Raw genomic sequence first — 15,286 nt, 5'->3', positions numbered from 1 at the left:
AGAACCCATTTTAGCGCTCACCTGCCACCATCATGCAGGAAAGCTTAAAAGTTTAATTTCAAAACTGAATTCCTTTTGTACTTACAAGAAAACCACCACCTGGTGATCACTGTGCAGCATTTAAAACCACCAGATTACATCCTCTAAAATGGTCTTTCTGAAAATGCAAAAAGCTTTCAGATAGCTAATAAGGTTAGTGCTGTTCTATAATGAGTTTCACTTCTCTTGCCAGCAGTAAGCATATTCAAATATTTCAAATGGTAACTATATCATTTTGGAAGGACCTTCGTCTTTTGAAAAGTTCATAAAAGTGAGTCTTGGCAGAGACGTACGTGACAAATTTACAGAAAGCTTAGCACTCGGCATAGAAAGAAAGACACGGCAGGCACTTTCAGCTGGGTTTACTTTTGTCTTCTGTTGACAACAGCTGGCGACGTGGGGATTTTATTTTTATTTACGTTCTCTTTACAACATATTACAGTCACCAAAAGTCGTTAGTGGTTCGAAAATGATCACAAGCATTAAAATAAATGTAAAAAAATGTAAGAAGCTCCAGTCATTTCAAATGAAGGAATGTTATTCTGCAACTACGACTAACACGGTTCAAAATACATACAAAACGTGTGTTTAAAAGGCAGTTTTAATGCTGTTTGTCTTACGTCAGGTGTCTGTGTGGCTTTGCTGAAAAAAGAAGAAAACATTCTAACTAATCCATTTGACTGGATAGTTAAACAGCGACTAGTGAAACCAGTTATATCGATGTGGATTTTAGCACCTCCATTCCTGTTATGAATTTTAAAGAAACATTCAAGTCTACGCTTTCCACCCTGCATATTAAGCTCACCAATCGCAGTCCATCTTTGGCTCAGGGTTGGGGAAGGAGCACCTTTAAAAGAAAGCTCTGGGGGAAGAGGAGGCTCTATCTGTAGTGATACATATGGATTTTTGGCTGGGCTTAACACACCAGATAAGTCTCTTCCTCTAAAGATTTCTCCCACAGCAAGCACCTTCTCCCCCCATCTTTTTTTTTCCTTCCCAGCCACATCGCGCTGCATCTAGGGCTAACCAAACCCTTATCCACCCTTCATCTTCTCTCTGACTCCGCACAACAACCTTGATTTCCCTTCATCTTTGAATAAAACATACCATAGAGACAGCCACACAGTACCTTCCATAACACACAAGGTCAGAAATATGACATATTCCAAAGAGTTACATTACATTTCCTCCCTGCCTCCATAAACATGTTCTCCATGTGTTTTCTTGCACACATGTAAAAAAGCCTCAGAAACATTTGCTTTACTTGGGGTGACATACTGCTTTTGTTTTTTAAACTTCACATGTAATCTAATTTTTAACACTTTTAACAAGACACACATATACATAAAACACGCAATGGCGACCGGAAAAGAGCTAGCTAGATTATAAGTTTTTGTTTGGCGTCTTCAGTGAGGACTAAAGGCGGATTTGTGCCCATCCGTTTCCTTCCTCTGGAAGTAGTGGGCAGAGGAGAACCTTTTGGCTTTCGAACCAGCAGAAAAAAAAGACAGTAAAGGGCCGGAGAAGAAGGGCTGGCAAAGGGACGTGCCCCTTAGGGAGGTGGTGCTTGAAGGGCAAACGAGAGGGCGTTGGTCGATCACTGGTGAACACGAAGGGAGGGGAGAGAGAGAGAGATGTCCATCACCGAGTTGAGAAAAGAGAAGAAGCAAGAGGAGGAAGGACAGAAGAGAGAGGAGCAGAGCATTGAGCTGTAGGCCTGGCAGTCAGATAAGGAGAGGCTTAAAGAGTGGAGTGGATTGTGTGTAGGCCTTTTCTGTGGGGGAATAATGCAGTGCAGACTCACTAACCGGCAGGAAGAGGAAGAGATAAAGGAAGTCAAAGACGTTAAGGACGGCGAGAACGAAACAGGGAGTTTAGAGAGAGGAGATGATTCTCAAGATGGGGGCTGACATGAAGAGCGAATAACAGAGGAGAGGAGACCGCAGAGGAGGCAGGGAGGGAGATGTAGAGAGAGATATCTTGTTACCAGCACACGCTAAAATAATTAGCCCTGGGTTGGCGAGGAGAAACGTGCAAGCGGATTAACTGGACCTAAAATAACTCTGAAGCTGCACCTCTTCCTGGTAAGCTCTTTTGTCAGACTCGTGAGAGCGTTCGCCAGCCTCGGGGGCCGTGACGTCATTCCAGGTTGTCAGTCCCCGGCCGTCGAGTCAACAGCAAACCGCCTCATGCACTTAGCGCAAAACAGCACAGCAGGGCCCCCACCACCACCACCTGCTCTGCTCGCCTCTCTCTTCCACCCCCTTCCCCCAATCTCCTGTCGTCTGAAAAATGTGCAGCTGTTACAGTAAGCCCGTACGCTCTTATAGGACCAGAAATAGCCCCCTTTAGCCAGGGCAGGGACACAGCGACAACCTCCATTAGCTCAAATGTGAGAGGATTGAATCACCCCGAGCTCGAGGGCTTGAACCTCTATCTGCGCCGGCTGAGAGCAGGAATCATATTTCGCTCCCACTATCACTCTCCTGTCCCTCTCTGTCTCGCTTTTTCTCTGTCTAAAGTCCAGAGTGCACTCGCAGCTCCACTTAGTGTGTGTGTGTCTGTGTGTGTGAGTGCGTGTGTGATTGAGTTGTAAACATTAAGCGGGGACATTCAGGGGACTCTAAACACGAGGGGATATCTTTCAGGTTCCTCTTAAGGAAGTTATGTACATAGTTAGGCCCTAAACAGTTTTACAGTTTGCCCAATGAGCGCATACAGGATCTCCGGCGAGGCGTCGTGAAAATTATTTGACACCATTGCCGCTGATATAGTGGGACTATTCTTACAGCCAGTGCTGTCTTGAAAGAGTAGAGATAATAGAAAATAATGGGGGTTGCATCAGGCTGGGCGGAAAAGGAGGGAGCAGACTAGAGGATTGGAGGCAGTCATGGAGAAGTCAGACCTTTATCTACAGGAGGAAGAAAAGAGGGAAGGGAGGTGAGAGAAAGAGAGAGAGAGAAACAGGATAGAGCAGTTAGCATATAAATCACTTCTGTAATTTGAATTAACAAGAAAGTCAGGAAATTCACAGTGAAAGGAGGAAGAAATGGAATAGGAGAGGGGAAGAGAAGGAAGATCAGTGTGAGGTGAGAAAGTTGGAGTTTGACATGTCGCCTCTGAAAAAAGCAAATTGGCTTGTCCCTGCAGCCAGGGCTTCGTGATGCGTATCGGACGCACTTGGAGAAAGCTCTTCTTTTTTTTTCGGTGGATAGGATCACAATGAAAGGAACCAGAAAGGCAGAACCCAGCGAGCAGCTTTTTAGATTTTGTTATCAAACCAAGCCGTCTTAGGGTCTCGCTTCAAATGGCATATCTTATGACCTGACAAAAGCACTCGGGGTGCTGGCTGGTGTAAGAGATTATCACGACATCTAAGATCTCAGCCAGTATAGCTGCGTTTATAATCATCAGCCTGTGACAGGAGCAGTTATGATTTGACTCATTTATTCAGGGACTCAGGTTAGCGTTGTGGGTTGAAAGCAGGTTTGTGGTTTCTCAATAGACTTCCCACTCTCTTATCTTCGATGGGTCCCCCACCTCCCTCTCTCGTGGTCTGTTATTTGAAGGTGAGCTGATTGGCGAGCCTGGAGAGGAAGCCAAGCGGTTCGGACCTCCCTGTCCCTCCTTCACCGCTGGGGCCCTCCTCACCATTTCTGCGAGTCAGCTCCAGCTCGATGGTCATCAGTACCCGACCCGAGCCCTCCTCTCCTCCTCCCCCTGCCCTCTCTGTTTTTCTGACTATGGTTCGCTGCTGCTGCTTGGGCTGGGCCTTCCCCACCGCCTGGCGTACGGGCTGGAGCAGCCGGTCAGCGAACCCGCCCCAGCCCCTCCCCGTATCCTATTTCTTATCCTTGCGTGACTCCTGCTTCTTCTTTTCCGAGGTGGCCGCCTTCACCTTGGAGGGGTCGGCGGGAGGCACAGGGCCCTGTGGGGGGAGGAGGGAGAGGGGAATTGGGGGGAGAACAGGGGAGGAGAGTCACTTCAGGAGGAAAGGAGCGTGAGGAAGAAGAGAGAAAAGAAGGGGGGGGGGGGGTGACACAGGTGTGTTAGAGGTGAGAAGATGAAATATGGGGTTAGCAGGATGGGTGGAAATGTGAAGAGGAGAGAGAAAAACACATTTAGGTGGAAGAGGAGGAGGAGGAGGGTGAGGAGGTAGAGAGAGAGTTCTTTTAGGGGAGGGGGTAGCAAGTGAGGGGGGGCGGTGTCCAGAGCTGTAAGGGGGTGACAAAACAGGTAACCATGCGTTAGGATGGGACCCAGTGGCAGGTAGGCTCCATACACCTGTGACAACTGAGTGACAATTGATGATTAACAAACAGACAAACACACACACACATGCAGAGTAGATTTTGATTGGCTATTGAGCAAATATTTCCCTTGAATTATTTACATATCCAGTGTCTTTGAATTTGGCCTTGGTTTGTATGAATTAACTCTTTGCCGTCCTTGTCTCGGTCAAAAATAGATCCCTTTACTCTACCAGCCACATTCACCCATTCACTCCCACACATTCACGCAGTGCTTTTTATACTATACATACAGCACTTTTACTTTCACTTATCAAACACACATAAATGACACATCAGGTGCAGTTTCAGGGTTTTGAAATATCTCGCCCAAGGACGCTTTCGCATGCCGACTGAAGGCACCGGTGATAAAACCACCGACCTTCTCATTAGTGGACGATCTGCTATTCCTTCTGAGCCACCGCTGGATCCTTCAAAGAAAATGTTTACAAATGTCTCAAATTTAGCTGGAAAGTGTTTTCATCTAGGTTACATTTCAGTGCTGAACATTATTCCTCTGACTGGAGTTCACTACGGAGTGAAGACCTTTAGCTCAATGCGAGGAAGCCGTTTAAACACTGTTGAAAGTGCCGCTGCAGATGGAGCCGGGACAGTTAAACGCCACGCATTGAACTCTTTTTAATTATTTTTAAAAGAATGCTTTTTCATGATTAAAATCGAGACAATTTTGCTTTAAAGTCTGACTTTGTGACTTATAAATAATTATACTGTTGTCATTTTTCTTCTCCCGTTTTTATGTGTTTCGCTTGTTGTTCAAATACATAAATGGTGAAAATCCAATATGTTTGCACGACCCTATTGAAAAGAAATGCATCTCTTGGGGGGTTAGCCTGTTAAATATGAAACATGTTTTGATCCCAGACACGCTTCATTCGACCATTAAATACTAGATGTCTGGTATATGTTTTAGACTTTTACAGTTACACCAAGAACAGAAAAATTAAATCATTTCCAGGGTAGCTGCACTTTGAGGCACAGCATCCCATCACATTTAAAAAGGGCAGTTTCAGGGTCAGAGTGGCAACAGAAAATTAAATATTTCTGAAGTATCTAACTGAGCTACTGAATAAATAATAACTAAAGTGTGCAGGGGAATAGTGGTTATAAATCTTCAACACTGTTTTGCTGTAGCTGTGGTCAGGGACAGACCTGCGTAATCTCTTAACATCCTCCAGGCCTCCGGTTACCCTTTGAGGGTTTGGGTTAAGGTTAAGTTATGCATCATAACAGAAGAACTGAGAGCTAGGTACACTTCACTTAATTTTTAAAAGTAACATGCTCTAGTTTGAGAGCACGCTTGTTTAACCTGTGGCTAAAACACACTCTAACCCTAAACCTGAACGAGCCAAACTCTTTATTTAGCTTCTGCTTATGTAACTTTGCAGTTTTACTGGCAGTCCTTCTGTTTATCGTTTGTGTGTTTTCTAAAAAAAAAAACTCCTATAAGAAATCTATAAACGCAGGAGGAGGAGAGAGGGAAAATGAAGTAAAGTGTTGCTTCATTTGAGCACAACAAATCCAGGAGGAAAGACTTGACCAAGTGGAGATAAGGTCAAGGCAACACTTAACTTTACAATAACTGTATTCCAGTGCATTAACCCCTGAGTTAACCTATTGAAAACTATCACAAGCGCATGATAATGCTTTGATGGAGCCTAATAAAACTTTGCTCGTATGTAATGGTTTTTATAATGCCATTCCTTTTGAACCCCGGGTCAGCACAGTGTTGTCGTGTTACAGAGAACAGAGTGAAGAGGGAAGCGTGCCGGATATGAGGCTTTGAGACTGAAATACTTCTCCTCTAATACGTGAGGTTAGTCAACAGTGGAAAGCACACTAGAGGCGGTTTCTACCCACTGAAGCTCCCAGTAATAATACCCCGCTGATTGCATTACAAAATTTATCTTCTTTAATTACGCACTCTGCAGAAGCTGCACACACAGACGGCAGTTGAGACACACAGTGCAACCAACTCGACAGGGAAGCTGCAAGGGCCGTCCGGTGTCATTATCTTCGATCATGCTTACATTCTCTCATACATCACTGTATTGTTTACCATTATGCATCCCACGATAGGCTCGAGTTTTGCACTGCAGTGTTTTCCATAGCTCCCACGCTAACGACGGGCTTGCTTCGTAAACACACTCCAGCCTGCTTATGCAGAACGCAGTACCACCCTCGTTACAGGGGCTGCACACACTTCAAAGGAAATGTGGGTACAGTGGCAAAATAGGAGGGACTGGCGGGGAGGTAGATAGGTAGGTAAGTGGCTGCGTCCCGTGCTGCATACTAAAAAGAGAAGGTGACAGGTGAGGAGGGAGATTGAGAGGTAGATGAAGAGCGAGAGGTAGTGATTTTCTGTCTGGAACCAAAGCTGATCAGAACCCAGAATACTTGAGGAGGGAGAGGAGAGAAACTGGAACGGGAGAGAGGAAGGGGGCGGCGGGGCGTGGAGTGGAGGGTGAGGAGGCAATCAGCAGAGAGAAAGAGAGAGAGAGGGAGTTAAAAAAAATGAAAGAGCAAAGAAGGAGTTACAGATAGATGCTTCTCATGGTCAGCAAGGTAGTCGAAGGCATGGAGAGAAGAGGAAGATGCGACTGAAGAGTGGGAGACAGGGGACCGGATAAAAGGAATCTGAATGAGAGAGAGAGTGTGCGAGGGAGGGAGTGGAGTGAAGTGAGGCAATTGGGGAGTGGAGAAGAATGGGTGGGTTGTGTGTCTGTGTGTGTGTGTCTGTGCTCAGATCGATACTGAGTGCACTCAATTATCATTCCAGTACAGTGCGTGTGTGTGTATGCGTGTTCAATCCTGTGAGCTTTCTTATGTGTGTGGCTGCAGGGTAAAGTCCTCTTCCACAACTCCACCTAATGGGGAGTAGCGGGCACCACAGGGTTCCTTTGTCTCTCTGTCTCGCTCACCCTGTTGTTCACTTCCCTGCCCAAAAGCCTTTTTTGAGATTTGTAGTGCAAGCCCAGCAAACAGAGGAGCGACGAAGACGGCGATGCTGATGCAAAATTGTGTCATGTCAGCAGAGCCTCCTAATAAGGGCTATTTGATCAAACAACCACTTATGAGCGCACTGTAAACTCCCACGAGTCCTCTCTGTGTGTGGTGCAGCTAGAAGACCAGAACCAGCTCAGAGGAGCAAAATAAATAAATAAGCTAAAACACACTGGAGAGTGAGCTCAGATGGAAAAGCTGTTTTCGCTGTATATTTTTCTTCCAAGCAGAGACTTGCAGGAGAGTAACTGCAAATGACAACGTTGTCAAATATTTCAGTGTCCTTTTGGCGGCGAGTTATTTATTCATATATGCACTGTCATCCGCCGCAGGCACTTGAGAGCAACTGACTGCAGCTCAAGAATAACCTGACAATCATATGACAGTAGAAAGGAAAGAAGAAGACAGAAGGAGGAAGCGGGGCTCCGGGGAGATGAGAATGAGTGCACTTGTTTAAGGTAGGAGGAAGTCTCGGTCCTTGCCGGTGTCGCCCTCTAGGTTTACGCTACAGGGGCAACATGGCGCACTCCGGAGCCCGCCACCGCTTTACAGTTTGTTTCTACCTGTGGCTAAATGACTTGCTGTTACAATAACACCTTTGATCTCCTGCCGCGGATATCTTTACACGTCTCTCGTTTCAAAGCCGAGTCTTGATTGTTGAAAACGCCTTGAACTCAAATCCTTTGACTTCTGTCTCTCTATTTTTTTCTTTTTTTATTATCAGCATGCAAAGCATACAGTCGATTACAACCCTGCAGCCCCCACATTACCACAGAGTAATCAAACAGAACTTGCCCTGGTGCACAAAAGAATACAAGCCACCAAAATGTCTGATTAATCCACCTCTTGAGGCTATCACACCCCCATGAGGAACAGAAGGGGGAAAAAATACACCAACTCCTTGGCGTGCAGCAGCGTAAAACCACTGATAACAGCCCAGACCATAATAGACCCCGTGATTTTCATTTGACTCCCAGTGAGCAAAATCAGCAGCTCCCGTCCATTTCCCCACTGCGAGCAATCATAGTCCCATTCAGTAAGGCAATAGCATTAGTGCCATAACCTGGCCTCGGCCATTTCACAGTCACTGGTTTGAGTTTTTCCTTCTTTTTTTTGTTTTTTGCCCCGTAGCTGTGTACTGGCACCATAGTGTTAGGACGCCTCCCATCCCACCCCCGAGGGAGCTGAAGCAGTGGTGAGGACCACGAGAAAGAAAGGTGTGACGGTGTGGGCTTTAAAGCACCACGAACGCTGAGACGACACAAGAATTTAACAGCTTGAACACTGTTATTAGTGTTAGCGGGCCCGGCTTTGAATGGCATGTTATTTTGTTGTTGATATGTTGCTGAGAGGAGGAGCCGGCTGAGTGTGAGGGCATACTCGAGCTGGTTGGACTGGCATCGGGGGAATGCGATTAGGAAACTGTGCCATTATGCACTGTCATGTTGGATGTGTGCTATTGTGTTGCTGCACTGCAACAGAGGAGATGAATATTCCCTCTGACAACATGTTTCCTGAGCCCAAATACTCAAACACTGAATGCCATTGTAACCTCTCCAAAAGCACATCATTTTACTATTAGCGCCTGAATGTGACAGCAAACCAATCTGTTGCTTTTGGTGTTGTCGGCTGGATGTGTATATGCGCCGGTCTGTGTGTGTGTCTGTGTGTGTGGTGGGGCTGGAAGGAGGCAGAGGAAGAAGAGGAGCGGGGGCAGGAAGGAGAGGAAGAGAGGCATGTGGAATAAGTAGAAGGAGAAACTTGCCTGTCTCTGCTGTGAACCCTCTTTCTTTTTCTTGCCATGTTTGCTGGAGGGGACAAAAGAAAGACAATGTCAGGATGTCGAATCTATCTCTCCCTCCAGTGGTCACAGGGCTGCATTGCCTGGCAGCCATCATAAAGAACATCAACTTAATCTACTGGCCCTGTCTCAAGCACAGCCCCCAGGTACTAGATGTGTTAAGATCTCATAAGACTGGAAGATTGGAAGGGTATAAGCAAGATGATGAATCTGTCATTTTCATGATCTAGTAGATAATCCACTCAGAAACCTTCACTTCACTACTTTTAATCATCTCGCCTTGGACCTGAGCAGTACTGTTTTTAGATTAGATCTAAATCGAGAGATCATTATCTGTGTCTTTACAGCTGACTAACTTCAATTTTAAACTCCGCACACCTAACCAAATCAAATCGTGGTACAGCAGCTATGCCAGCTTGGCCACGCAGGTGTCCATGCCAGGGATGGGCTCCGGCTTCAGCTCCAGTCCCTGGCAAAAACCCGACTGGCAGAGAGCCGCCGGCCACAGGCCGGGCACTGACCTGACACTGAGGCTGAAGACTCGGCGTGCCACCAGGAACCTCATCAGGTAGTAGATGACCACGATGAGCACCAGCAGGCCCAGGACCACCCCGATGATAGCTCCTGTGATCACGCCAGCCTGGATGGGCACTATGAGTGGACGAGAGGAAAAAGCAGATGAGGAAAGGTCAAAAAGGACAAAGATGGAAAAGTGGCAGTGGAAAGCAAATGCCAGGTTGAAGTCAGGAGTGTTCATAAGAAAAAAAAACGTGCAACGAACAAAAAAAAAACAGTAAAGGAGATGGAAAAGAAACGATGCTGTCATTTGTGGGAGGAAATTGGTAGGAGAGGAAAGGGTAAACAAAGCTAAAAGGAAAGTGAATAAGAGATGAAAGCAGCAAAGAAAAGTAAAGCAAAAGATAAAATAAAGGTTGAATGAAAGATTAAAGATACCAGCACAGTGAAGGTAGAGAAGGAGATGAAGCGACAGAGAGATAAGGTAGAATAAAGGTGAGATCAGAGAGAGAGTCATGGTGCTGAGGGAGAAAGTGGAAGACGATGGCGTAGGGGATGGAAGAGAGAAATGGGAGGAGAAGCTGAGAAGGAGGGGGAGAGAAGAAGTGAAAGGGAGGCAGTGATAGCAATCGCAAATAGAGAAAGAGATAAAATTGTAATTGATTTCATTTAACGGGAGGTGCGAAGAATTCTAAATGAGGCAAAGCAACGACTGGTTTGAAGACAGTCGCTTGATTCGGATGAACGGCGAGAACTGAGATTAATTTCAGAGTTTCAAATGATTAAAACAAATGAGAACAGTTCACTTTCAATGGAAAAAAAAAAGAATCACTGAAATATAGCATTCAGGGCGGGTGGGAATCTAGCAAGCAGGAATTTAATTTAGGAGACAAACCCCCCACAGGACGTCTCACCTTTCTCAAACACCAGCAGTCGGACACTGGAAGGCCGGCCCACTATGTCAGGGGGGTTCTTGGCGTCACAGGTGAAGGTGCCGTTGTCATTGAGCTCCAGGTTTTTGAGCAGGATGGATCCGTCACGGCGACCTGGGTTTCCCACAAACTCCAGTCTGTCTCTAAAGGGACCCTTGTTGTCAACGTAGGCAGCACCACCAGTGTAGTGGAAGATCTACAAAGGACAGTCAACACACTGTCACTCTGACTAATGCTGCATTTGGATGTTTAGTAAGTAGAGCAGCAGATCAGACCTGTGATTTCCTGCAATAACAAATTTTGCCACTATTTGTGTGCATTTTTAAAAAAATATAGAGATGCACGAAGCACCTGTCAGGGGGACACTCATGGAGCATTAGAAAAAAATAGGGCACAGCTTTTAAAACTGGCAAGCAGCTTTACACGAGGGCCAGAAAATAATATTCAAAAGCAGCTCCTGAGGGGTGTAGCAAATGTGACGCCAATTACTACCGCACGAAAAACATATACAACATTTATAACTAATATATGGTGGATAATTGATAACTGAGGGGGTTTGGGGAATTCCAGGGAGTGGACCAAATCCCAGTGAAACATATGAGCAGTCTATTGTTTTGCATTTATAACCTATTAATTATTAAGTCCATTCAGCGTGCTGCCATTACTGCAGCAGCAAGTCTACAGTCATTACCGCTGCCTGCTGACACTGACTGCGGTGACCTATAGATAGTTTAACTGACAGAGTTAGCCAGTTTACTGTTTCTGATGCAGACGTTGTGCTTGTTTGGTTGCCCTATTTAGAGGTTCTTATCTTTCCCAATAATACAACAGTAGGTTGGATTAAATTAGCCCATTCTTGATTTATTCCACCACCACAGCTCCCAGAGCAAGAGCTAGCTACCTGTTTCACTGTATTAAATTAAGCAGATGCACACTAATCACTGTGGTACTGCAGTTAGCCATGATGTTGTTACTGGGAACAAAGCACTTTTTCTTAATAGTTTTGGTCTGTTTCTTGTGCACATCTTGTGCTCTGCACACACAGGTTAATGTATATGGTCTCAAACCAGGCAGCTTACAGCTTATTGAAGGCTTGTAAATCTCACTCCTGCTGGACCAGCTTAAACTGCAGTATTGACTGCACAGTGTTGTCAAAGGTAGTTTTACATGTAAAGCAATTTAAAAGCCGGAAGCAAAGGAGAGCTTTGCATTTAGATGTCTGCATAGTGTCGTGGCTTCTGGTTCTTCTTCCTGGAAGAAGTGCCATGACTTTTAAAATGATGACACGCCGTCACCAAGTATCGATTATTAAACATTAAATGGTCACAGTGGCAGAATAAGGGTGATGCTCTGGATTTTACAAGGTCAAGGTCAAATGTGTCTTTCAAGGTTTCATCTATAAATAAAGACCTGAGGCCTGCGGTTGCTGTTACCAAGTCCCACGTGAAAAGAAGAGGACCTTTCATATGATTAACGTGTCAGAAATCGAGTATGACATTTTAAAGGGACAAATGCAGCGTGACAACAGATAGAGATATGAAACTGTAAATCTGTCCAGGCAGGGAAAGAAATGAGCGACTGAAGATAAGTGAGGAAAAAAATAAATAAAAGAAGAAGAGAAGTCTAGTTTCAAAGTGAGGCCACCGCGGGAGACAGATGAAGGCGAAGGAGGTGAGGGAAGGACATAATGAGAGAGGAGGGGAGGGACAAAGAAGGTAGAGCTGTGGAGGAGGAGATTAAGGGAGGTGGACAGAGGGAGGCGCAGTCAGGATGGGGAGATAGAGAGATTAGAGAGATGGCAGGATGATAAGGGCAGGGAGAGTGAAATTAAAGAGCAGGAGGCAGGTGATGCAGCGGGAGGAGTGGGGAGATTAGCAGAGAACGTTGCTTTTAGTTAGTGCAGATGTTAGAGTAAACTGAGTACTTGTGTATGATGACATTTCAGATATGCACAGTACTGCATTTGCTGGATTAAACATGGATTTGTTTTTGGATAACCGCGCTCCCTCAGTGCTCTACAAATCACTTTGTGAATTTTGGAAGACATTTAAAATACAGACATCCGAAGATTAAAGAACATCTCCCGAGAGAAATCAAATCGCGTGGCCTCCAAAAGAAAACCACACCTTCTTCCTATTATCGGTTTTCTCCCTTTGCTTGCTGTGTTTCACAGAGATGGTGAAAACAATAAAAAGTCTTTTGGCAGAAAATATAGACATTGTTGGCAAGTCTAAATTTCTGTCAGTGCAGCAGACTTGTGTACTTCCCTCCTAAATATTTATACATGACTTTGTGAATGTGAGAACAGTGGGAGTAAACAACATAAGAATGTCATTCATGCAAATAGCAAAAAAGGAGGGAAGGCTCTCCTGCTGCAGCCCGCCTTAGTGATTTACATCTGGCTCTTTAGCTGCCAAATGCTCCATTATTTCAACAGCTAGACGCTATCGTTGGCTGTCTGCTGTATAATTCTGGACAAGAGTTGTTTTACTGACACAGCTGCATGCTGCAGATGAAAACAACACTGTTGTGGGCAGGGAAACAATGGCTTTATAGATACCACACTCGGTGACGTTTCGCTGGAGTTTCATCAAGCGCAGCTTTGATGCGACTATACTTGAATTGCTTGTTCCTTTCAAAGTAGCCGACCTATAAACACACAACCTTTCATTTTGCATAGCGTGTGTATATGTGTGTGAATTTGAGTATTACAGAGATGGAGTCCCGTGAGCCATCGGGCCTGTATGTCCAGGAGAAGGTGACGTCCTCCGAGGTCCAGCGCCAGGAGAAGAAAGAACAGGAGAGTCGGATGTCAGAGCCCACCAAGGCGTGCCGTTCCCAGCCAGTGTAAATCGCTATGGCCTGGGACTGCTCAGGCACTGGGAGACACAAAGCAGGTTTAAGTAGTTAATTCACACATAGAATAAAACTAAATATTCTGGGAGCTCATATTATTTTTGATACTATGAGCTGACCTTCAGGAATCTAAATCTGTAACTACAAAAACACATGTACATAGTTGTTAGTGTGAGCTGGTATAAAAAAAATTAACATGCACTGTTTCTTAGAATACCTTGAGTACCTTTGTGAATATTTTTACACCTGAACTGTTATCAATAGACACAAAGTAGTCCTCTTTTAGCATAATCCTAGGTGCATGCATATACATCCAGATAGTCACTGACAAACTGCACATTAAGTGGGGTCAAATGTGCCATTGATTCAGAGTTGCACTCAGTAAATATTTGGGTTGTCTCTGAAAGGGGGAGCTTCATTTTCTCCATTGGTATGGATAATGTTGGCCTAATCATGTGCACAGTTTATGCTTGAATAATATTTAATGATCTATGTTAATTCAGTCTTGGCTGCAAAAATCAATATTTTAACTTCCTCCAAAAATGCACTCAGCATCTCAAACAACTACCAAAGCCCCTCGGAGCTGCACAGCCTCGCCGCTGAGCAGTATCATTTTTTTTGTATTGTTCACTTTCCCTTGGACCGCGCCACCAACGAGTCACAGTATTCTCACTGCTGTATCAACACAAATGCCCTTAAGCACTCTGGAGTTTTCAACACCCAGGGAGTAAAGTTCGCAGCTTTCGCTGTGCACATCCTTGAGCGATAGCCAACCCCCGCAAAACTTGTCAATGAAATCACGCTTGACGTTTTTAATTAAAATTCCGACGGAGTTTAGAAAGCTGCCTCCTCGAGAGCAAAAACTCTCAGTTAAAAAGCTGCAATGCTGCTGCTCTTTAAAGTTACATGCTTGGAGACACCTGCTTCGAGAGAGAAGCACAGATGGACGGTGCTGACCCATTTACTGGAATGCATGCAAAAAGAGACTGAATCTTCTACAGGTGTACTGTTGGCCTTTTAGATTAAATCAATACAGCAAATGCCAAGATATCAATTAAAATGCTTTAGCTAAGTGTTAATCCAGTGTAGTGGGAGGTATTAGAGTGCACTCTGAGATTGATTCAGTATCAAAGCTATTAGACCTTTTTCATTGTCATCAAGTTTATTAGTTTTCAGGTAGCACAAAACAGACAAAAACCCACTTTGCCATATCCTCACATCAATAGAAAGATCATTTCTACATCATCACTTTCAGTAGATTAAGTTAAGTGTGAGCTTTTTTTGTTAGAGAAGTCCTCAAAAATGAAGTTAAAACTTTAAAAGAAGATGTTTTCTTTCATTTTTCCCCCCGTTTTTTTTTTTTTGTTGTTGTTTTACCTATTCCCAGGAGGGCAACCGACGTCAGCGCCAAAAACGTCAGCATGGTCTCTGGCTTCTACGGAGCTCCCAAAAGACTGATGCTGCAGACCCGACTGGAGTCGGTCGAGGAAGAGTCCCTCTCTGGAGGGAGCGTGAGTGGAAGGAGGAGAAAGAAAGAGGTAAAAGAGAGTGGAGGGGTGCAGGATGCCAGGACAGAGGGCTTCAAAACAGGACAACAACAGAAAACCCACTGTCCCAAGTTTTATACCCAACCACACCCCTCGTTCAGGCCTCAGCCCGGCCCATTCCTCCTCTCCTCACACTCCCCTCCTCCCGGCTCGCTCCATTTCCCTCTCTGAAATAAATGAGCGCATGCTGTCTTTTGAAGTGGAAAAGAAAGGCAGGTGACAGACACCTCCTCAGTACAGTAGTTGGTGAATTAATTGGATAAACAATAGGCAACTAGGGGCGAA

The 15,286-nt window shown here is 45.0% G+C and overlaps 1 protein-coding gene across 4 annotated transcripts; it reads right to left on the bottom strand.

Moving 5' to 3' along the window:
- Positions 1 to 396: 396 nt before the first annotated feature.
- On the bottom strand, positions 397 to 15,061 carry mpz (myelin protein zero). Of its 4 annotated transcripts, none has more exons than XM_085253430.1 (7): positions 14,832 to 15,061; positions 13,311 to 13,477; positions 10,581 to 10,794; positions 9,672 to 9,801; positions 9,115 to 9,157; positions 3,691 to 3,967; positions 397 to 2,950 (listed from the first exon to the last, which is right to left on the bottom strand). In XM_085253430.1, exons 1-6 carry the CDS (start codon positions 14,875 to 14,877, stop codon positions 3,881 to 3,883), a joined length of 687 nt encoding a protein of 228 aa, XP_085109556.1. In that variant the 5' UTR covers positions 14,878 to 15,061; the 3' UTR covers positions 397 to 2,950; positions 3,691 to 3,880. The 4 variants fall into 4 exon arrangements, with proteins under 4 accessions (XP_085109556.1, XP_085109557.1, XP_085109559.1 ...); XM_085253431.1 differs by having other exon boundaries at positions 3,938 to 3,967; XM_085253433.1 differs by lacking the exon at positions 3,691 to 3,967.
- Between the last annotated feature and the right edge of the window lie 225 nt (positions 15,062 to 15,286).

Source organism: Mchenga conophoros, linkage group LG18 (genome assembly GCF_057382185.1).
Source record: "Mchenga conophoros isolate Kocher_MC1m ecotype Shallow Benthic linkage group LG18, M_conophoros_male_GT1.1, whole genome shotgun sequence".
In the NCBI taxonomy this organism is placed as follows: Eukaryota; Metazoa; Chordata; class Actinopteri; order Cichliformes; family Cichlidae; genus Mchenga; species Mchenga conophoros.
Note: the sequence above shows the minus strand (reverse complement) of the source record. Positions and strands in the feature narration are given on the sequence as shown.